We start from the raw sequence: 23,954 nt of genomic DNA on the forward strand, positions 1-23,954 counted from the left end.
ATAGCAGAAGATAATTAAATAGAGTCTAAAAGCATTCTCCTGTAAGCACCTTTGGAGTGACCAGTTATAATGGATTTCACATTGAACGCGGGGTTCAATGGTTTTATAATTTCTAATGTCTATTGGTTACAACTCTATGATCTTAAAAAAGTTACCATTAATCCTTCTAACAATTATTAACAGATAAAATAGTATGTTGTAAGCCAGTTGTCAAACAGTGTCAAACCTGTAAATAAGAATTGCTATCTTGTGGTTCGGCCACCTTCTCCTACTGGACAAGAGATAGCCAAAGGATGATGAGAATCGGCTTACCAAACACGAACACCACCTCCATGATGAGCAAGTATGATGTCAACGTATTAGAAAGAGAGGTCAAGGCGCCATCTAAAGAAGGTTGGGATTTGTCAGGGATTGCCATCTTGGCTGTCTGGCTCTGTATATTCTCTTCCATTTTCTTTTCCCATTTGGCTGTCACCTCAGCCCTCTTTAAACCATCTAATCTGATATTTTAGGAACTAGAACTTGAAAGAAAATGGACTTTAGATTTCTATGGGAAACTATTCCTCTGCTGGATGGCAATCCTCTTTTGGGTAAGACCTAGCTGCTTCCTTCTATAGCTAGGGACTTGGACTAACCAAACTAACACTTTACATGAAGAGTTTTGGCAGTGGTGATGGTCAGACTTCAAGATGGTGTAGAAGAATGGGATGCATCCAGACAGATGCAGGTGGAAGAGAGGTTCTATGCTGCATCTCATGCAAAGCAATGCCAGTCTCACTGAAAAGAGTGGTGGATTTGGAGCCATTTGGGTTCATAGCTTACCTCTCTTTCATATGTTACTTATGTGACCTTGGGCAAGTCACTTAAGGGTAGGACTCTTGTTTCCTCATTTGCAAAATAAGGGAATAGATGCCCTTTAATATGTCTTCTTGGATTTCACTTATGATCCTACTTCCCTATGAGCTTTAGAATATGCTTATCCTGTGGTACTTCAACTTGACTTGTCATGGCAAACACCTACTCTATGACCTTCAGCACTGCTTATTTCAGTTGCTGGCTTTCCTTTCCCATTGGATTGAGAATGTGGACCATTTCCTTCTGAAGCTATTAGCAACCCCAAGGATGGTCCATATCTTAGGGCAATAAGACTTTCTCTTAGGAGGGGACAATGTGTGTCATGCCAGTTTATAGTTCAGTGCTGCACCAGAATAGCAGGTGTTTCAGCATACTGAACTCAGTCTATGGTGGTCCTGTGACCTTGTGACCCTGCCCTAGCCCTGGCATTGACTTTCCATGACTGGTGATGGGCTCGCCCAGGGTGAACCTACTCTCCTACAGTTCTTGGGGGCTCTGACCGCTGCTTGGTGTTGAACCTGTTTGGAGTGTGGATTTTGAATCTTGCTATGCTTACTGGCTTGTTACAGGAGCTGGAGCCTTACTTGCCCCTAACTAGTCAGGCGCTGCGGTTCTGTTTTTCAGGAGCTACCGTGTTGTTCTGGGTGAGCATCTCTTTGACTCCTCATCCCTTTAAGCACAAATTGTTTGGGGTTTGTCCTGAGGTTTGCTCTCCCTGGTGGGATTCCTTGTGGGGTCTGGAGCCCAGTGTTTCCCTGCATGGTTCTTGGTTTTAGCCTCTCATGCAAAGTGCACCAGAATTAGAGTCAAAACTATTCTAGGGAAAGAATTAGGCAAAAAGGAGATGCCTCCTATTACCTCATACCCTTCAGTATAACCAAAGAATGTTGTTCTCCCCTACCTAGGATAATCAAAGAAAATTTTGAACTGAAAAGGCTTTAACAATTTTCCACCCAGAGCTGCCCATATTTTAGTCAATTGTTTTTTGAGAAATAATGTCCTTTTCCATGTCTCCAACACCTAACTGGAAAACAACAACCCCAAAATCCTGCCTGTCTTTTTCATTTGATCTCTTGCTAGAATAGCCATTGAAGGGAAGATAAATTATCACCCATAATCACATAAAAAAAGCGTGATTTTAATCAGTTTAGAAACTCCCACTAGAGGAGCTAACTCCTCCAACAAATTATAGTCCTTCTATGACTTAGAACATAAAACCTTAGGCACATAGAGATTTAGTGACTTCCACAGAGCATCACACCCAATATTTGTCAGAGATTGTCTTTAAATTCGGTTCTGTCTTCATAACAGAAAATCTGTATTGTTATGTTGCCTTTATACCTCCTATTGTCAAAGAATGGAATTAATATACTCAGCATTCTATGTGAACTTTTAATCCTTTTGATCATAGCACCACTTTGCCTATTCCATCCTCTCCTAATAAAATTCCTCTTCCAACTGGCTCCTACTTTAAGGAAGGGAATAGGAATAACCTTTTTGATAGGTATTTTTGTAAATGTAGTCAGTATTAAGAGATAAGAGACAGTTAGTTATGTAATGGATAGAGGAGTAACTTTGGAATCCAAAAAGACATGGGTTCAGATCCTACCTCATCAGGCATCCTGAGTGCCAGTGGGTAGTCACTTCCCCTAAAACCTTCATCAGGCCTTGAAGTTACAGAGCTGAAGCTGATCACCACTAGTAGAGTGAGTTTCCTCACTGGGAGCCTTCTTCATGGAGGAAATCAAAGGACTAGATGATAACAGCAAACAAATCATATATACTACAGGTTCAACTTGCCTTGTCATGGTCAGCCTCTACTCCATGGCCACTGCTTCTTTCAGTTGCTGGCTTTCCTGTCCTATTGGATTGGGAATGTGGACCATACCCTTCTGAAGTTATCAGCAACCCAAAGGATGGTCCATATCTTAGGATGAGACTCTCCCCTAGGAGGAGATAAGTAGAATACTACCAGTGTTCTACTTCCCATTTCTAATTTTTTTCTAATCAGACCTTAGTTTCCCTATTTTAGAGTTTGGTAAAATGATTGTATCATGGATATTTTCATATAAAAAAGAAAAGTCTATTTTTCCCCCTAAAATACTTATTGTTGCATTTTAAGTTAAATGATGCAAGAACAGTGTAGGGTCCCCTGAACAGCAATGAAACCTTTCCTAGCAAGAGACCCTTTCCATTTCACACCACTGCAGACAATAACTTCTGGTTGCCCAATAGTGGAGGAAAGGATTAGACTTTTATAGCTGTTATTTTCAGAATGGATAGAAGGCCTGAATTCAAGTCCCAAGTTCAAGATCTGTATATGACAACAAATTGGTTCTGTGATCCTGAGGCAAGTCACTTCAGCTCCTACTGTGTAAGTTACATAAAGGTTATCATTAGAATTCTCAATCTGCAGCTAGCTCAAGAAGGAGCATCCACACTGGCAATTCCCTATAATCATTGGACTCCACCAAATCAGATCTTTACAGCAGAGCAGAATTACTCCTACTTTGCCCTAGATCTTATGGAGTCTTGAAAACATCCTCCACTGAAACTTTACGAGATGCAATAACACTGCATATATAGTGTTTCCTTAATATTCATGTCCTATTAATAGGAGGGGAGACAGGTATGGTGCCCTTTGCATGTCAGGCCTGCTAGATTCACTAATTCAAATGAGAAGTGATCAGTGTGTTACATGGGTCTGGGGAAGTCCCTAGGTTGGGTACACAGCTCCAAGACCTGAGGTCATAAGCTCTCAATTCTTGCCCTCCCCATAGATCTCTTTGATCATAGCCAGTATGATAGCAGTGATTGTGTACCGCCTGGCAGTCTATGCAGCATTTGCAAGCTTAATGGAGAATGCAGAAACCCTCCAGCCCATCAGCAGCCTGTTGACGCCCCAGTTGGCCACCTCAGTCACTGCATCCTGTTTGAATTTTGTCATCATCATGATCCTGAATTTCTTGTATGAGCGGATAGCCATCTGGATCACAGATATGGGTAAGCTGCTGCAATCACTGGGGAAGATCCATCAGTGTAACTGTTAGTGTGGTCCTGCAGGGTGGAGTGGGTTAAAAAAAGCTGACTCTGGAATTTAGTGATCCAGACTCATATCCTGCCTCTGATTCTTAACATCCTATGTGTGTAATATTAGACAAATTTTTTCATGTCCCTGAGCCATTTTCCTAATCTATAAAATGAAGGAGTTATGTCAGGTATTCTCTGAGTACCGTTCCAATTCTCCATGTATGGTTTGGTGGATATCAGACCTTGAAAGCCAAAATGAGGTAGAATAAGATCTATTGTACCCCAAAATAAACTTTAAAGTTTCTGGAGCAATTAAAAATATCTTAATACCAAAGCATTTATCCAAATTTTAATTACTCTATAACTAATTATAATTTCAAAGTTGTTTTCTTGGAAGATTATATGAACCAAAATGTTACTAGAGCCCTTTGAGAGGCCTGCCTTCACAGCTAATTCATAGGTCCCATAAAAGCAAATGTGTGTGTGTGTGTGTGTGTGTGTGTGTGTGTGTGCACATGCAGACATGTATTTATCAAACAAATTGATCACTTATTTAATTTATCATACTTGGATTCAATTACTTTTTTTTAAAAAATGTATACTTTTTTGCATTTTATATCAACCACCTCCTAGTAACCTTCTTCCACCCATCCAAAAGCTTTTAATAAAGCACAACTGATAAATCAATTCAACCAAAGCAATGCCATGTGATTGTGTCTGTCATAACATTCAATATTCCATCTCCTTACTATGAGGAAGAGAGGAGGAGTCTTCAGGCTTCTTGGAATTAAGAATGAGCATGGCATTTAATCTGAGCTCTGATGTCTTCTAATTTAATTTTATTTACATAATTATACCCATTTATAGATTGTTCTTTTAGTTATGCTTTCTATCCTCTCCTGTGTTTCTCTTGAGATCTCCAAGTATGTCATGTCTTACTTTACCTTGGTTTTCCAGTACAACCAAATGACATGATTTTTCTTCCTAAAAATTCTTGAATATTGGACCATAGATTTAGAGGATCCTTGGAAGGAAGCTTAGTGGTCACTGAGTTTATTTTGCAGATAAGGAAGCTAAGGCTTAGTGAGGTTAAGTGACTTGCCCAGGGTCTCATATCTAATAAGCATTAGAGGTACCATTGGAACCCCAGGTTTCTGAAGTCTAAGACCAGCAACTATTTATTTTGCCATTGTCTGAAGAGTCCTGATTAGATTCTGATGTTTAAGGGTTCTTCCAGTTCTGATTCTATTATCTTATTATTCATCTGAGCTTTGGAAAACTGACATGGCAACTAATGAATCAGCTATGAGGAGTAAGATTTTAGACTCCATTGCATATCTCAAGTCCTTCATATTACCAAAAAAGGGAACTGACTTAGATCAATTAGATATTAATTTTCATATGGGAAGACATTCTGAGTTGAGATGGATATCTGAAGGTAAAGCCCCACGCCAATTTGAATGGATGACATGGTGGTGATGCTAGGGGTATGGTTGGTGACTGAAGGAACTTGGCTTCTACTGGTCTAATTTCAAAAAGGTGGAAAACTGAAAGAAAAGCAAGGGTTCTATTTCAATAATTTACTGAATCCTTGATCTCCACTGTGTGATTATTTTCTCTATTAGTGTAGATTTCAACCCTTCTATGTTTCTCATCCTTTGCTATTTTTAAGAGATTCCCTTAACTTTAATTACATAAAGGTAAAATTTTAGGAGATTCTTTGATTTTTAATGAAATTTCATTCTTAGTCTGTTTCAAAGTATCTTTCAGCCAACTTTTGGCATACTGAATTGATATCACCCATATTTATTAATACAGATTCCTGGTCATTCCAGTTTTCCTCCTCCCCTTCTGTCTAACATAGAGTAAGAAAATAGAAGTATCATCATTCGGTGTCAGGCTGAGGCAAAATAGAGAAGGGAAAAGAATTTGGTCTGAATGCTAGAACTCAAGAGTACTAAGTCTGTTCCTCAAACCATATGTGAAACATTGGAAAATCATTTAACCATAGTTAACTCTCTGATAAGCTTACATGTCCCTTTCTATATCTCAAACTAAATAACTTGGATCCATTTTGTCCCATGCCCAGGTTGAGTGGTTAAACCCCTTATGTGTGGTGCTTCTTCACCTCAGAAGTCATCCTGTAGCCTGAACACCAAAGATATTGCTAACCTAAAGAACTAGTTGCATAATAAACAAGGATTCCACAGAAGGGAGACAAAGAGTAGAAAGGAATCTCCTGTATTATTATCATTAATAGAATTATTATTATTATTATTAAGTATTAATAGAATTACAAGTATAAATTATCATTATTAATAGAACTGTTATTATTAATGGAAAATCTCCTATAGACAGACCTTTTATTGACTCAGTTCATCTTAGTCTCTGGTCAGGAACTGATTGAAGGTTAAGTAGATCATATTATTTTCCCATAACAGCTTTGTGATTTTGTTTGTTAGTGTCTTTCAGAAGAAGGGAGGAAGAAGTGTGAGGATACTACATTTAGACCTTTGATCCTAAAAAGTAGAAGAGAAAACATATTCTCCTAAATAAATAATAGGAGAGAAGGAGAAGGAAAAGACTAAGTACCTAATATGGGCCAAGCACCATTAAACCCTTTACAAATATTATCTGCTTTGGTCCCCACAATAGCTCTGGGAAGTAGATGCTAATGTTATCCCCATTTTACAATTGAGGCAGACAGAGGTTAAGTGACTTCTCCATGGTCACCCAGCTAATAAGCATCTGAGACCAGTTTTGAACTCAGGTCCTACTGACAATGTCTAGCACTATCTATTTTGCCACCTAGCTGACTATGGCAGTTCTGATGCCTTCTTCCATGGCCATTCTGAAAGTCTACTTGCTTACCTTTTCAAGGATCCTGATTCGCAGTGCTAAAAGTCTGGAATAGCAATCCGGTAGTTACATGTTATACTTCTAAGCCAAAATCATGATCTTTCTTATTTTACAAATGAATCAGAAAGAAACAAAAGTTCTAGGTTACGCCACTTTGGACTGTTGGATTCCAACCTTAGCTTTGTATTTGTATAGATTAGGGTAGGTCACTTCAACCCTTTGAGTCTGTTGTCTCATCATTAAAGTGAGGGGATTTGAACTGAGTGACCTTTGAAGTTCCTTTCAGCTCTAAATCAATGATTCTGCCCATACTGCTCCTTCTCTCAGGTCATTCCTTCCAAAATTCTTTGAGGGTAAATGAAGGCTTATTTGTCACACACTTGATGGTAGCAACTCTAACCCAATTAAATTGCAAGAGTCCCAAAAGTTCAAATCTCTTCTGCTCCATTATTCTCTCAACAGGAAAGATTTTATTTTCTTAATCCAACTCTCATGCTCTACCATCCAATAAAAGGGCAATCAGAGCAAATCAACTACTTTTTCAAAACAGCAACAATAATCAGACACTACATGCAGGATGTTTAAATGAGATGTACTTAAATAAATTAATTTTGTCATCTTCTAATTGAAATGCAGTTAAATTGTTCTAAAATCAGGAGGATCACCACTAGAGCACATTATTGTATATGCCTTTATGTTAATGAGGATCATTAATTCAGAGTCTGTGAAAAGACATTGACCCCCATAGAATTAGCTTCTGCAATAGCTAATTAATAGAACAGAACTGTCCCCATTGCTTAACTATATCACTGTGGCCCTCTTGTGTTGAGAAGAGAATCTACCATTTCTTAGCTTTGAGATATTTTCATTGGAAATGGTTATTCATTGCTTTAATTTTATCTCAGATCATTAATTTTGCCTGTATATGTGTGTGCGTATATAAATATACACATTGCGTAAAGGGGAAAACCAATAATGAGGCACCCTTTGATATTTATGAAATGAAGCAGTCTCCTAAAAGGAGAGATCATTCAACAGACAAATAGAGAAAAACCAAATAGTATGTAGAGTAGGTTTCTTAACCTGAAAATTATGAAATTATGCTTTTTAAAAATTTTTTGCTAATTATATATCAATATAATTGGTTTATTTTATAACTTATATGTTTTTTGTGCATTAATAAAACCAATGAAAAGGGATCCCATGGTTTTTTCATCAGTCTGCTAAAGAGACCTATCTTGTAAAAAAAAAGATTGGAATCTTAGGATCCTAGATTGAGCTAGGAAATATCTCAGCAATTTATTTCTACTATCTTTATAGAAAAGACAATTTTTTGGGGGAAAAACTTTTGATCAAAGTCTTTTCAAAGAGATCAGCTTATGAATATCATCTTCTGAAGAGAGACTGGATTATTCTATGAATAAACATAAATTTGGAGTCTCCCAAAAGTGCAAGAACAACCATGATTTTTCTTTCTTCTTTAGACTGAAAGAGTTTCTCTATTGGAAACTAGAATTCTAGGGATTGGCTGTGGTGGACTGTAGCTGTACAGCTTCTTCAAATATAATGACACTCATTCATAAATAGATTACTATATTGAGAAGACCCTAATAGAAGTGCTCAGTTGAAGAGCACTTATATATATGTATATGGGACCTCAGAGACAATCTATAGGACTTCCTCATTTTATGGATGGGCAAACAGATTCATAGAAATTATCCATGGGGGATCCATTATGGCAGACCCACTTAAGGTCACATAGGGAGTCAAGGGCAAGATTTGCATCTGGGCCATTTGACTTCAGAAGCAATCCCCAGCCACTTTACAATGCCAATTAGTTACATCCTAGGCACAACCACGTATCCAGTTGTCCAAATGAGTACTAATTCTCAGGGAGAGACAATACACTCTTCATCATTAATATTTTGTGTTTTTGATCCTTCAGAAATCCCGCGAACCCACCTGGAGTATGAGAACAGACTCACAATGAAAATGTTCCTGTTTCAATTTGTCAACTATTACTCTTCATGTTTTTATGTGGCATTCTTTAAAGGGAAGTTTGTGGGTCGCCCAGGAGCCTACACATACATGTTCAACCAATGGAGGAATGAAGAGGTAAGACTGCTCTAAAGGGAAAAAAAGTTCTCTTTGGGCCAGGAGTAATGACTGAGGAAGTAACATATGATCAGCACTGTCATAGTCTCCTTGCCCTCTGAAAGCTTCTATAACTCCTTTCTTCTCAAGTTTTCTTGAGTCCTCACTTTATCTTTTTCCACCCTATCTACATGCATGATGTAGCTTCCTTGGTACAGCATAATTTCTTTGAAGCTAGGTCTGTAATCATTTTTTTTTGTCCTTTGAAGCTAGGACTATATCATTTTTCAGATGTCCCCAGCACAGTACAATAGGTGTTTCTTAAACTTTAGTTGAATTATAACGGCCAACTATGTTTTAGAAGATATCTGACAGATTTCCTCCATCTCTTCCTAGTCCTTTAAATGGCAAGTTATATTGTTCATAGTTGGTTGGTGTTCAAATAGTTTGATTGGGACTTTTCATTTTCTTCTTTTGAAGAAAATGTTTAGAGCACTTGTGCCTCTCATTGTTCCTTTTTCCCTTTTCTCTTTTGCTTTTTTCCAGTGTGATCCAGCAGGCTGCCTCATAGAACTGACAACACAGCTCACCATCATCATGGCTGGAAAGCAGATCTGGGGCAACATCCAAGAAGCCATTCTGCCGTATGTAGTATTTTGGAGTTCCCCACCTAATCATAACCAGATGACATTTACCCAGAGCTTTAAGGTTATAAAGAGAGTTCCTTGATTCATTTTGAGGACCAAACCATGTAGGCTCCCTTGAGAATGATGACCCTTGACTCTGAAACAGAAATTTGAATCAGTAAAAATTTGTCTGTAAACCAAATAGATACCGATGCAGTTAAGTAACAGATACTTGGCCAGGTATACTGCTGTTAACCTAATTGACATGGGAGAAAGAAGACTTTCTTACCTCTCATTAGGAGATACCACAGAGCAAAAGAAATACTGCTGATCTTTGCTACATGAATGCACCTTGGATGAAAAATACACCTTTGGCTACGGTGTCTTTGTAAAGAGAACTATCTTTTAAAACTAAGAAGTGGCACAGACATGATGTGAAGGGGGGATGAACCATTGGTGAAAGAAATATTGCATTTTATTCACAGCTAAGAATTAGATGAAAAAAGAGGAAATCTCCATATATATATATATATTATTATTATATATATATTATTATTATTATTATTATTATTATCAGTGGATGTTAACATCTTAAAGTAGATTATACTAATAGCTTGGAGCTGGGAAGACAAGTTTGAATTCCACCTATGCCACCAATTAGTTATGTGACTATAGGGAAAGTTTCTTTATCTATCAGAGTCCCACCTATGATACCAATTAGTTATGTGACTATAGAGAAAGTTTCTTTATTTCTCAGAGTCCCAAATTTTATCCTCCAGAAGTTTAGTATAATAATACCTATTCTTCTAAACCTTTTGGGCCATTAATGAAGGCAAATTTGAAAGCAATGTACATATACATACATATGTATAATTATATATGTATATGTCTGTATATGTGTAAAACTTTTCTAAAAATCTATAATACTTTGTGTTTCACTTGCTTTTGTTTAGTCTTTTTAGTCATGTCTGATTCTTTGTGATCTGATTTGAGGTTTTCTTGGCAAAGATAGATTTCCTTCTTCAGCTCATTTTACAGATAAGGAAATATAAGCAAACAGAGTTAAGTAACCTGCCCAGGATCATAAGTCTAATTTTTGTTTGAACCCAGAAAGATGAGTCTTCCCAATTCCACTCTTTCCACTGCTACCTAACTGCCCTTTCTCTTGGACCCATCCCAAGTCAAGGAGTGTCAGCACATAAAACAAAGGGCTTTGGGTTTTGGAGACCTTTCAACCAAATCATAGTTGAAAGGCAATGCCCACTATAAAGTGAGCTGCCAAGTGGTCGCTGAGTTTTTACTTGAAGTACTCCAATGACAGGGTAACCCACAACCTCCTGAAGAAACTTATTGTACTTTTCAATAGCTTTAGTTATTGGGAAATTTGTCCTATCAAGTCTAAATTTCAGTCTATTTGACTTCTATGCCTTGTGCCTGGTTTTGTCCTTTTTGGTCAAATGAAACAAAGTGCATCCACTATTTGAATAATGTAGCTAGCTGATGCAGTGGATAGAGCACTAGCCTTGGTGTCAGGAGGCTCTGAGTTTGAGTCCAACCTCAGACATTTATTAGCTGTATAACCCTGGGCAAGTCATTTGACTCCAAATGCCTCCATTCCAAAAAAGAAAGGAATGTTTTCAAAGCCTTCCTCTGGATACCTTTCAGTGTCCATCCTAAATGGTGGTACCCAAAACAAGACATAATATCACAAACATCTCTCCAGACCAAGGGGCCACAAGACCTTCAACTCATTTCTGCAAGTTATATCTCTCTTAATGTAGCCTAAAATGGGATTGAACATTTTTGGCTAGTACCTCAGATTATTGATTCATAATTGATTCCATTATAACTCAAAAAAGAATTTTCATGCAAATAGCTATGTAACCATCCTTTTCTCAATTTTGCAAAATGAATATTTTAGAATCCAAGCATGATCTTACAGATATTAGTTTCAATTAGTTTCAACCTGTTAGATTCAATCTAGTGCTATGACCTATCAAGATCTTTTTAGGGGGGGAGTTAGGTAGCACAGTGGATAGAGCACTGACCTTGGAGTCAGGAGTACCTGAGTTCAAATCTGGCCTCAGACACTTAATAATTACCTAGCTGTGTGACCTCGGACAAGTCTATTGTCTTACAAAACAAAAAGATCTTTTTTGGCTCCTGACTCCAGTGTACTTACTATTCTTATAGATTTGTGTGCCCTGGAAATTTGATAAGTATGGCATCCATTCCTTTATCCAAGTCATTATCAAAATGTTAAACAGCTCAGAATCAAGTATAAAACCCTGAGGCACTCTACTGGAAATATGTTGCCAAGGTGACATAATGAGAACTAAATTGTACCTCTAATTCTACTACTGGCTACTACTACTACTACTAGTAGTAGTAGTAGTAGTAGTAGTAGTAGTAGTAGTAGTAGTAGTAACTGATTCTTCTAATGAAATGTGAAGTTTGAAAAATACATTATGATCTCATTTCAACCTCACAACAATTCTGAGGGGTAGACCACTATACATGTTATTAACTTTATTTTACTAATGAGGAAATTGGTGCTCAGAAAGATTGGAATACACACATGCTCACAAAACTACTAAGTGTCAGAGGTAGAATAGGAACCCAGGTATTTTTGACTCCAGACAAAGCATTATATCTATTATATGAATCTAATCATAGTGGAGCAAGTGAATTATACTTCCTGGACTTCAGTTTCCCCATCAGTTTCCAGAGAAGCTATCAACCCAGGTGACACACACAAGTCCTTTAAGCTCCAAGATTCAATATCTACATCCATCTTTTGTTTTATTTCAACCCATTCCTTTTTCTTCTTTTTCACAGTTGGATTTGGAACTGGTGGAGACGCCGGAGAGCAAGGACCAACTCTGAGAAATTGTATAGCCGATGGGAGCAGGATCATGCTCTTCAGATATTTGGACCCCTGGGGCTGTTCTATGAATACTTAGAAATGGGTAAGCTCTCTTTAGCTGCCGCCTAGAAGAATCTATTGCTCAAAGGGAAAGAGAGCATCTACTAATGGATTATATTTGTGGTTAGTGAATCAAGAAATATTTGAGAACCTCCTATTATATTGAGTGCTGCTAAGCATTGTAAGCATCACTGATTTGTAACATGACATAGGTTAAAGAATAAAGCCTAATAAAGAAACAGAAGTCATCAAAATTAAAAACTATTAATCCATATATTAGAAAATGATAGGAAACTGGGCCACCATTTAGTTCCCCCATTGAGCTGTGCTGAATGCTCAAAGCCCACCAGCAGGGGGAGCCAAAAGGGATAGTCAGTTACAGAATCCTCACTTTTGGGTAAATAATCAACCAGCATATTTATTAGTCTACTAGCATTTACTAACAGCCTGCTATGCATCAAGCTTGATGCTAAATGCTAAATATACAAAGAGAGGAGCAGGCTGTCCTGAATCTCAAGAATCTTGTTCTCTAATAGGCTTATGTACAAGCAACTGTATAAAAAAAAAAACCCAGATCTCTTTAGGACAAATTGGAGATAACAAGCCAGGAAAGGACATAGCATTAAAGAAAACTGAGAAAGGCTTCTTGGAGAAGATGGAACTGAGATTTGAGGGAAACCAGGGAACCTAGGAGGTTGAGATAAAGAGGGAAAGAGTTCTAGACATGGGGACAGCCTGTGAAAACACTCAGAATCACAAGAAGATTAGAAAGGGTCATGGTTGAAGTGCCCAAATCAGGACAAGAAGGGATTAGCTGAATAGGATTTTTATTCACCAATTCCTGGGTTCCTAGGGCCACTTCATAAAGTCTGATGAGGGATCATAGATGGTGGAATCAAGAAATCTGAGATGAAAGAAATGTTTAAAAGTCATATGATTTTACCACGAGATGTTATGAAATAACTGCTCATTTTGGAGACAGAAAAACCTGTGTCTGAATCCTAACTTAACCACTTATTGTGTGACCTTGAGAAATCATTTAGCCTCTCTGGGTCTCTGTTAAATTCTCTATAAAATGAAGAAGTTGGATTTGAAGTTCCTTTCATCTTTAAATCTAGTTCCTATAAGGTGAATTCTGGATAACCATAAAGGGCTACTTTAAATAGCAGATATGTAATTTATAGAGTTTCTGATGGAAGATGCAGTTCAGGCTAAAAAAATTTGTTAAAGGATTTTGATAAATTTTTTGGCTCATAGGCAATCCATATTGACAATGACAAATGGTGGGAGTCCGTCCCTATCCTGTTACAAGGCTGGTTATTACTAAGGGAGAAAAGACTGCTGTTTAAGTACTCTATCACTCATCTAGGCCTGCCAGTTACCATAAAAACTTTAAGAGGAAAAATAAAGCCCAAGGATGTTTTAAGATTCATTTGAAAATATCCCTGAGGAAAGGGAACAGGGAAGAAGTCATTCCAATCATGGGGCCAGAGAGATGGAATCTTCATCCTTCAACATATAAGGAAACTGAGGCTAATAGTAATTGTGATTTGTCCTAGTTCACACAAGCATTTAGTAGCAAAGTTGTGATTCAAAGTCAAGTCCTCTGATGCCAAATCCAAGGTACATTCCACTTGATTATATTCTTCTCTTTTACTTAAATGTCCCTGCAGAGTTTCCTTTCCATTTTTTTCTCATTGCAGTCAGGAAGTCTTTGGTTTCCTGAAAATTTCAATTTGGAATTAAGGTCCTTCCTTAAGCAGGAAAAGAAATGTGAGGCCACAAAGACCAAGGCTCCTAGGAGAAAGAAGATCATTTTGTAAAAACCATTTAGCCTGCCAGTGTCATAATAATGTTTCTTCTTTAAAAGTTTCATTAATTCCTCTTTGTTTTAGCATCACATTCATGTCCATTTAACTAGAGAAACTTTCTTTGTTCAAAGGTTTTTTTTTTAAATTCATCAAGAGGAGCTTACATATCAACCATACTGTCACACATTCCATAAACCATACATCCCTCTTTCCAAAAAGAAAGGAATTCCATTTTCTCAGCTTTGCTCTGGGGTTTAGCTTGGTCATGTAATTTTCTTTTTCTGGAAATAGATATATCCTTCCTTGTACAAAGTGAACTGCCTCCTTCTTCCTTGAGTTCAGGGACTCTTTTTTTTTTTTTTTTTAGGTTTTTGTTTTTGTTTTTGCAAGGCAGTAGGGTTAAATGGCTTGCCCAAGGCCACACAACTAGGTACTTATTAAGTGTCTGAGGCCGGATTTGAACTCAGGTACTCCTGACTCCAGGGCTGGTGCTCTATCCACTGCACCACCTAGCCACCCCTTCTTAACCTTTTTTGATAACATGAACTTGTCAAAGTCCAAGGGCATATGCCTTAAATGATTATCTGTTTTTAAATTATTATTTATTTTTTAACATTCTTTTCTTTTTAAATTTTGATCTCAAATTCTCTAATTTCCTACTCCTTCTACTGAAGAGGCAAGCAATATATCATGTAGAATAACACAAAATATATTTTCAGATTTGCAATTTTTTGAAAGCAAGAAAAATTGGTGAAGTGAGAAAATTATACACGAATTTGTACTCAGAGTTCATCAGCTCTCTCTGCAGTTTTTCATCATGAGTCCTTTGGAATTGTCTTGTGTTCTTGTTTCGATCAGAGTACAAAGTTTCCTGGTTGATCATCATTTCAACATTTCTTAACTGTGCACAATGATCACCTGGTTCTTCTCACTTCACTTGTATCAGTTCATGTAGGTCTTGCCATCTTTTTCTGAGACTACTCATTTCATCATTTCCCATCTTGCAATAGCACTCCACAGTCATGTGCCTCCACTTCTTCAGTCATTGCCACCTGATGAGTGTTCCCTTGATTCCTAATTCTTTGCCACCACACAAAGAGCTGCTATAAATATTTTTGTACATATAGGTCATTTTCATTTTTCTTTGATCCCTTTGGGATACAGACATAGTAGTTAAATCGAATGATGTTTTGATGTTTTTAAATAATTGAAGGAAGTTTAAGGCTAATAAAAATAAAATTAATTTTTCCCATATCGTTTGTAGACCACCCAGATTATTTTTGCTATCAAGTTAAGAATGAATAGGTTAAGAAAAACTTTTCTTGTTTTTTCCTAAAGTGAGAGTTAGTTGACATAGGTTGTAATAGGAGTTCTGTCATTTGTACAAGATAAATCACCTTCTGCTCTCCTCCCTCAATTTCCAAACATTTGAAATGAGGAGGTTCAACTTAATGATCCTTTCCCACTCTCCCTTTTTCTGTGAACTATACAGTGAGTCAATAAACATTTATTAAACACATTACTGTGCTAAGTATTGTGCTGTGCTGGAAATCCAAAGAAAGGCAAAAGACAGTCCCTGCCCTCAAGGAGTAAGCAATCTGCTGGGGAAGACAACATACATATAATTATGTCCAAACTTTAGATGTAACAACCAACCAACTGAGGGGAGGCATTAGAATTAAGAGGGATTGGGAAGGGCTTCCTGTGGAAGATAAAATTTTAGCTGGGATTTCAAGGAAACCAAGGAGTAGTGACTGAAGAAGGAGATCATTCCAGGCATGGGGAGACTGGCAGAGCCAGAAGATGGAGTGAGGAAAGGAAGCCAGTGTTACTGGATCAATAATTTGGGAGAATTGATGTGCAGTGTTAAAAGAAGAACAACTGGAAAAGTTGGGGAGGTTAAGTTACGAATGACTTTGAGCACAAAATAGGATTTTTTTTAAAAAAGTGATACTTGTAGGGCTAAGGATCTACTGTATTGAACATGGGGTGACATGATTGTACCTGATTTAAACAGCTTTATGAAGGATAGACTGGAGTGGGTAGACATGTGACAGCCAGACCAAGAAGTAACTTATTGCAGGTATGAGAGATGATTTTGTTACTAGGGCCGTAGAAGTATTGAAGGAAAGAGGACAAGACTTGGCAACAGTTTGGCTATGTGGAGAGGGGGTGTGAAGAGAGAATGAGGAGTCATGGATAACATCTAGGTTATGAGCCTGGGGAATGGAGGGGATTGTGGTGTCCTCAATAGTAATGGATGCGTTTGGAAGTTAAAGTTTTGGGGGAAATAATGAATTTAAAGATGCCTACATTCAATTTAAGGATATTCACCCCCCAAAAATACAAGTAAATAATTATTGAGGACAACTAAGTGGCAAAGTGGATAGAGCACTAACCAGGAAGTCAGGAATTCAAATCCAACCTCAGACACTTGATACTTCCTAGCTCTTTGACTTTGAGCAAGTCAATGAACCCCACTGCCCAACAAAAATTGAAAAAAAAATTAAGGACTTTTAAGATGTAATATGGCAATTGGAGGTTTGCTCCAAAAAGTCAGCAAAGAGTCAAAAAGGTTGGGGTAGATAAGTAGATCTGATGAGCATTAGCATAGAAATGATAATTGAGTCCAGGGGAGCTTTCTCTCTATCAATGATAGAGAGAAAAGAGAAAATGTCCAAGACAGAATCATATGGGACACCCCTGCTTAGTGGGTGCAATGAGGATGAAGATGAAGCAAGGAGACTGAGTAGTCAGGTTGCTAGGAGAAGAACCATGAGGCAAAAGTGTCTTGAAAACCCTCAGAAAGGTGAATATGATGAAGAGGGAGCTTGACATTGATCAAAGGTTACAGAGAAGTCAAGAAGAATATGGTTTGATAAAAGGCAGTTAGAAAATTAACTTTCTTTGAAGAGTGCCATTTTCATTGAATGAGGAGATTGGAAGTCAGATTATAGAGATGAAAAGGGAATGAGAGAAAGAAGAAGTGGAGGTAACTAATATTTATGAGTAGTATGATATTTAGCCAGGATGGATGGATCAGGTGAGTATTTTTTTGAGTTGGGGAGGGGTGTTTGTAGGTAGTAGAGAAGTAACCCATAATTAGATAGTATTTTTTGCCAAGGTATTTACAACAAACCTGCTATTACTCAAAGATTCTGGAGTATTGACTTTATAGTGACTTTCCCCAGTCCACTCCAATGTATCTGAAGCCAACAGAATATAAGAATTTCAGAATAAAAGCTCTGAAAGATCAGGGAGTTCTCTGACTTTGCATCTTTAGAGCCTAGCTTGCATACAACAGATAGTTAATATGATTTTGTGGACTAAAGTTGATACTTCTGATTCTTCCTTCTCTCCAGTTATCCAGTTTGGCTTCATCACTCTGTTTGTGGCCTCCTTTCCTTTGGCTCCTCTCCTTGCCCTTATGAACAACATTTTGGAAATCCGAGTTGACTCTTGGAAACTGACCACCCAGTATAGGAGACCCGTGGCTTCCAAGGCCCACAGCATAGGAGTGTGGCAAGAAATTCTCAATGGCATGGCTGTTTTGTCTGTTGTTACCAATGTAAGTTGACTGTTTTCAACTAAATAATTGATTTTTCTGGGTGATGAGTTTGTTTTCTAAGGATATGACTTTAGAAAATCAACTCTGTGCATTTGATTCTTGCCCCTGGATCTGCTGAGAGCAATGTCTCATCTTGATGCTAATTGGTTTCTAGTATTTTAGAGCCCTCTAGGAGAAGAGTTATGGTATTTGAAACCTCTGACACCAAATCACTTAAATTTTTGTCATATCAAAGGTCAAAATAAGGAGTGATGGAAATTGCAGTCGCAGATTTAGGCTGCATTTAAGGCAAAATATCATAACAATGAGACTTATTCAAGTAGAGTGGGTATTTGTGATGCTATTTTGCATCTAATGAAGTTAATTGAAAGTTAATCCCAAATAGTTGCAGCCTTGGGGCATATATGGGGGAGGGAGGTGTTAAAGGATTTACTCAGAATCAAGCAGCTAATAAGACTAGATTTGAGTGGAGGTTCTCTTGTTTCCAGGTCTTTCCATCTAAGCATGATGAAATGTGGAATGAGTATCCTTGTGTGCCTTTCTACTCTCCCATGTCAAGATCTTTCCCACTGGGAAATTTAGCCTCCAACTTATCCTTGGGAAACGTACACTGCCTCCACCACTAACCAAAAAGGATGACCAGAAAGTAGATTCTTTCATTAAACTGGTGTCAATTAGATTTTCATGATCAGAGTAAGGAAGGTTGACCCAGAACAATACAACAGGGGATGTCATTTGATATGAAGCATGCATGTGCTGGGTCCCAACTATGGTATAACAAATAGTTATAGTAGCAAGATCACATTCTGACTTTGTTTGGAAAGGTCTCTATATGACTGATGAGAACAAAAGTTTGCAAGCTACTTTGACTGCTCACTTATTTTTCCTCACTGGTTTCAGGCCTTCATTGTTGCCTTCACGTCGGACATGATTCCCCGACTGGTTTACTACTATGCCTACTCGACTGACAGCAATTCTCCCATGTCTGGATACATTAACAACAGCCTTTCCGTGTTCCAGATCTCTGATTTTTCAGATGGATATGGAGGGAACTCAAGTACATTCACCACTTGCAGGTAACTGGTTTATTGATCCTATGTGTTAGCAGTCTTTAGAAAACCCAAGTGGCCATAGGGTTTGGTGGAAAGAGACTTTAATTGGTAGTCGAATGTAGGGATTTCTAATTTTGGCTCTGCAACTACTAAATTGAAGTATACCTGGAATGATCATATAACCCCTGAAGCTTAATGTGGTTCTCTTCCAAATGAAGAAGTTGGACAAATAAATACCAAATCCTCAAGAAACACAAGAAATGGAAGTTCACTGATAATAATGATGATGCTAATAATGAAATTGGTGATGATGACATTTATTTTTGATCTGAATTCCTGATATAATCCATATAAGAGAATTACATGTGTGGAATCCCAGAATGGATATAGTAATTCTCAACAGAGAAGCAGATTTGCTCATATTCTTTTTTAAAATTTATTTAAGACAAAGGGGTTAAGTGACTTGCCCAAGGTCATACAGCTAGGCAATTATTAAGTGTCTGAGGCCAGATTTAAACTCAGGTCCTCCTGGCTCCAGGGCTCGTGGTCTATCCACTGTGCCACCTAGCTGACCCTGTTCATATTCTTAAAGAGTTGACTGAGATATTGAGATTGGCAGAGATAGGACCTAAGTTCCTGATTTCATGGTTACTGTTCTGTCCATTCTACAAAATAAAGTAGTAGCTGGTATTTGTACAGTGCTTTAAGGTTTACAAAACACCTTCTATACATTATCTCATTTAAGCAATACAGTCATGCTGTGAGGTAGGAAACAGAGGCATTATCATCCTCATCTGAGGACAGCTATGTGATATAATGGATAAAGCACTAGGCTTCAGACACTTCCTAGCTGTGTAATACTAGGCAAATCACTTCACCTTATTTGCCTAAGTTTCCTCATCTGTTAAATAACCTAGAGAAGGAAATGACAAATACCTCTAGTAAGAAAACCCCCAAATGGGCTTATGTTGAATTGGAAATGACTGAAAAAATGACAGACTAATGACAACAAAATCATCCTCATCTAAGATGTGGAAAATTGAGAGAGATAGGAATTTATTAAGCATCTATTACATCTCAGACACTATAATATGGTTGAGCATTGTGACACAGTGACAATATTCCTATATTTCAATTCCAAAGACCAGACTTCAAGACCCATTTCTGCTACTTATGACCTGTTTGACCTTAGGCGAGTCACTGTATCCCTTGGGACTTTATAAAGTTTCTTAATGAGAGAATTGGATGAGGTGACCTCTGAACCTTCAAACTCTAAATCTGATCCTATGAATTCCTGTAAATGGTCACATCTGTCTATCATCTACCATTTCCTGACAATTGGGAAAACCTGAAATGACTATGTTTCCTCAATATAGGTATAGAGATTATCGCTATCCACCTGACCATGAAAAGAAATATTTACACACCATGCAGTTCTGGCACATCCTTGCTGCCAAGATGGCCTTCATCATTATTATGGAAGTAAGTCTTCCTTGTCATCTACCCCATCCTTTTGTTGGTCTCTGTTATAATCAGATGTTGCTATTAAATCTGCTTCTCCTGTTTATGATTCTCCTAGCATTTCTCTAAATACTTCTGAACCAGGAATTGTACTGAAGAAAGCAATTGGTATCATGAAAATAGTTACCTAGACTATCTCCAGTTCAACAAGAATTTATGAATTCCCCTCATAGTGCTTGTTGTTGTGCAAGATACAAAAGTGGAACACTATTCCTTACCTCAGGAAAGCATGGCAGTTGTCCTGAAATATTGGAAGGGTTCTTGTGGGGAGGAGAGTATAAATTTGTACTAATTGGCCTCCAAGGACTGGATTAGGAGTCTTGGATGGTAGTAACAGAAGAGTCATAGAACCTAGTAGTAAATTCATTTAACAACAGAAAGATCCACAGATGGAATGAGTTGTCTTGGGAGATGAGTTCCCCATTCCTAGAGGTCTTCCTGTGGAAGCAGAATGACCACTGGTAGAAGGAATTCTTAATCAAATAGGGGTTGGACCAGAATGCCACTGAGGGGTTACCTTCTAACTCTCAGATTCCATGATTGGTGGAGTAGATGAAGAAGGTTTCATGATGGATGTGGGACTTAGGCCTTGTAAGCTAAGTGAAATTGAAATAGGAGACACAGGAAGGAAAGGTAGAACATGCTATGAGCTCCCTCCATCCAGATTTCATCTAAAGGAGAACAACCAGGATGGGAAGGGGTCTGAAAATTATTTCCAACTGGGAATGACTGAAGGAATGGAGTGGAGTAGGATGTGAAGGCTGGAGAAATTGGAGGAAATTGGAGGAAAATTCAGGGGCCATCTATCTGAACAAAAATCCGGACTTCTTAGATATCGTTCCTACATAAACTATCGGTTGGAAGGAGCATTGTAAGTGATCTAGGATAGTTTCTTATTCAATGTGCTCGTTTTCTCTTTGCAGTGTTGCTGATATATAGTCATCCAGTCTTTCTTAGTACTTTATAAGATCCCCCTTCTCATTTTGAAACAGCCATAGTTATTGGAAATTTCTTATTTATGTTTTACCATGGGTGGGAGTTACAGGCAAGTCAATTTTGACCTGCCACCCCACTGAGACACTGTAGTAGGACTTTGGTCTTCACTAAAAGAGGGTATTTCTTCCTCTTAGCAAAAATTAGCAAAGTCACATAGACTTGGGAAAATTTGGGGTCTTTGAGTCAATGAGACTTTGCTCCCTTCTTGTGTAGTCTATCCCAGATGTTGTATGGCCTACAGCCCGCGATATTCCTGAATGTTTCTCGAACCAGATTAAATTATAGATAAATATGAGGTCTACAGAAATTCTTATATATGGATTACTGCCTTTCTATTTGATTCTGACACCATTGGTCTGGTCCAACCTTAGGCCACCCTTAACAAAAATGAGAAGAAGCATAATTCCTCACTGAATCAGTTTCCTATCCTCCCTAAATGGGTTAGATTTAATTTCCCAAACTGTTTTTTCTAGATATAACATTAGACCCAGACAGAAAATAGTGTGTCTTAAATCAGTTAATGTAGTCAGTCTGATAGCATTCCACCTATGCTAAGTTTGGTCCTGTCCCTGTTCTTTCTAACAGCCAGATCATTCTGTGCTGACTTAGTTTTCTATCCCCACCCTCTACCTTTGTCTGTCTCCCCTCCCTTTGTACACATATGCCCATGTACATGCTAACTGCTAAGTGGTCAAAGAAATTCAAAAGAAAACCAAGCTGGACTCTACAGGATTCTATGAGAAACTGACTTCTCTTTGGAAGATTTCTAGTTGAGGAATTTCAATAGGGAACTTAGAATACAACTGCAGTTCAAAGTTCAGGCTATGAAAACCCTGATGAAGAGCCTTCATGTATTTGTTGTTCGACAAGAATTGAATTTCTGAAACAAATTAGATCAAACCAAGGAATTTGCCAAGTCAAAATACTCCCATTTTGGGGTACACTGAGTAAAAAATTGACCACAAGCATGGAATTCATTGAATTATCATTTCTCCAAGGGTAGCCAGGTGATGCACTGGCCCTGTAGTCAGGAAGATTCAACTTCCTGAGATTCAAATCTAGTCTCAAATACTTACTAGCAGTGTGACCCGAGGCAAATCACTTAACCCTGTTTTCCTTTGTTCTTCATCTGTAAAATGAGCTAAAGAAGGAAATGACAAACTACCTCATTTCTTTGCCAAGAAAACCCCCAAAATAGGGTCACCAAAAGTCAGATATGACTCAATAAATGACCAAACAACAAACAGTGATTCCTCAAGGAAGTGACAAGTCAGCCACTAATATGCACAAATCAATGTAAGTTTAGACATTTCCCCACTCTACTTAGTTTCAAAGGGAATTTTTTTCCCCCATAAACAAGGATTATTTTACTCCCTCACATCTCCCCACACCTCAATGGAAAAAGAAATGCAAAACCCTTGTAACAATATGCAAAGTCATGTAATACCAATTTCTACATTGACCATTTCCAGAAATGTCTCATTCTGCACTTCTCTTGCAGGAAAATATTCTATATTTTCATCATGATCTGGATTCATGATGGCATTAGGATGATCAGAGTTCTTTTTATCATTATTTTTAGGGTTTTTTAGTCTTTGAAAGTTGTTAATTTTTTTAAATGGTATCACATTATATAACTTGTTCTTTCAACTACTCTCAGTTCATTCTGTCTTACTAAGTTTCAATCCATCTGTGCTCATTTTTGTGGCACAATAGTATTCTGATACATTCATACAATGTTCAAGCAATCCCAATTGATAAACACATTTATTATATTGTGAGTTTCATATTAAATTGTGAGCTCCTAGAGGACAGAGACTGTCTTTTGCCTCTTTTTGGAACCCCAGTACTTAGTATAGTGCCTCACAAAGTTGGTGCTTATTAAATTGACCAACTGATGTCCCTTTCTTAGTTTCCAATCTTTTTTTCACTTAAGATCTCTGATCCATATTAATCTCAGAGACAGAGATAGGATTGATTTAGTTTTCAAAAACTTTTTGGACATAAGACAGTGAGGAAATTTATTTTGTGTTTGTTTATATAATATAAAGACTGTTTTCTTTTAAAATGTGTGTGATGAGATAGAGAGAATAAAGGGTTTATTAATTAAAAATAAACAATATGAAAAAATGAACCTTTGCTGTACTTTGAGATCAATTGCAATGAATTTCTCCCCTATCATTTCCTCTATCTTTTCTTCTGGTAATTATGCATGAATATTTTTTCCAAGGAAATTTTGTTACTTTATTGAATTTTACCAAGTATTCAATGACACTTTTAGTGATATTGAAAATTAGGTTGTATAATGGGATATAGTGACTAGAAAGACTACTTATGGGAAATGACCTAAAGAAGATTCTTATGTAGGTAGAGGCTTTGAGGCTCCTTTCTACTCTCAATTTCATGGCATTTTGATTACTCACATTTAGAAACTCTTCTTATAATTGTCTAGTTCTTCCATTATTTTGTAAATCACTTGTAGTGCTGAAGTAATTTCTGGGATAAGACATTCCAATCTCCTTGGCTCCCTTTTTGTTTAGGTAGTGCCTCTTTTAAAGAACATTGATTTTATTTACTGGTAGGTTCAGTAGCTGAGTGGGTAGCTAGGCAAGTTTA

At 37.6% G+C, this 23,954-nt stretch overlaps 1 protein-coding gene and 1 pseudogene across 10 annotated transcripts in view; one reads left to right on the top strand and one right to left on the bottom strand.

Moving 5' to 3' along the window:
• The window catches only part of LOC141518397 (TIP41-like protein), a 222,997-nt pseudogene that overhangs the window by 183,344 nt on the left and 15,699 nt on the right, over nt 1–23,954 (bottom strand).
• LOC141518396 (anoctamin-5-like) overlaps nt 1–23,954 on the top strand; it is a 141,070-nt gene that overhangs the window by 112,981 nt on the left and 4,135 nt on the right. For 7 of the 10 annotated variants that reach the window (XM_074230388.1, XM_074230386.1, XM_074230387.1 and 4 more), the window contains 8 exons: nt 513–590; nt 3,636–3,858; nt 8,690–8,859; nt 9,385–9,482; nt 12,303–12,433; nt 17,564–17,769; nt 18,670–18,845; nt 20,198–20,303. In XM_074230388.1, the coding sequence (XP_074086489.1) occupies nt 513–590; nt 3,636–3,858; nt 8,690–8,859; nt 9,385–9,482; nt 12,303–12,433; nt 17,564–17,769; nt 18,670–18,845; nt 20,198–20,303 (1,188 nt within the window). Of the gene's footprint in view, nt 1–512; nt 591–1,424; nt 1,500–3,635; nt 3,859–8,689; nt 8,860–9,384; nt 9,483–12,302; nt 12,434–17,563; nt 17,770–18,669; nt 18,846–20,197; nt 20,304–23,954 lie in introns of all 10 variants that reach the window. The other 3 variants (XM_074230380.1, XM_074230383.1, XM_074230389.1) reach the window with 2 other exon arrangements.

This window comes from Macrotis lagotis, chromosome 3, assembly GCF_037893015.1.
Source record: "Macrotis lagotis isolate mMagLag1 chromosome 3, bilby.v1.9.chrom.fasta, whole genome shotgun sequence".
Lineage (NCBI taxonomy): Eukaryota > Metazoa > Chordata > Mammalia > Peramelemorphia > Peramelidae > Macrotis > Macrotis lagotis.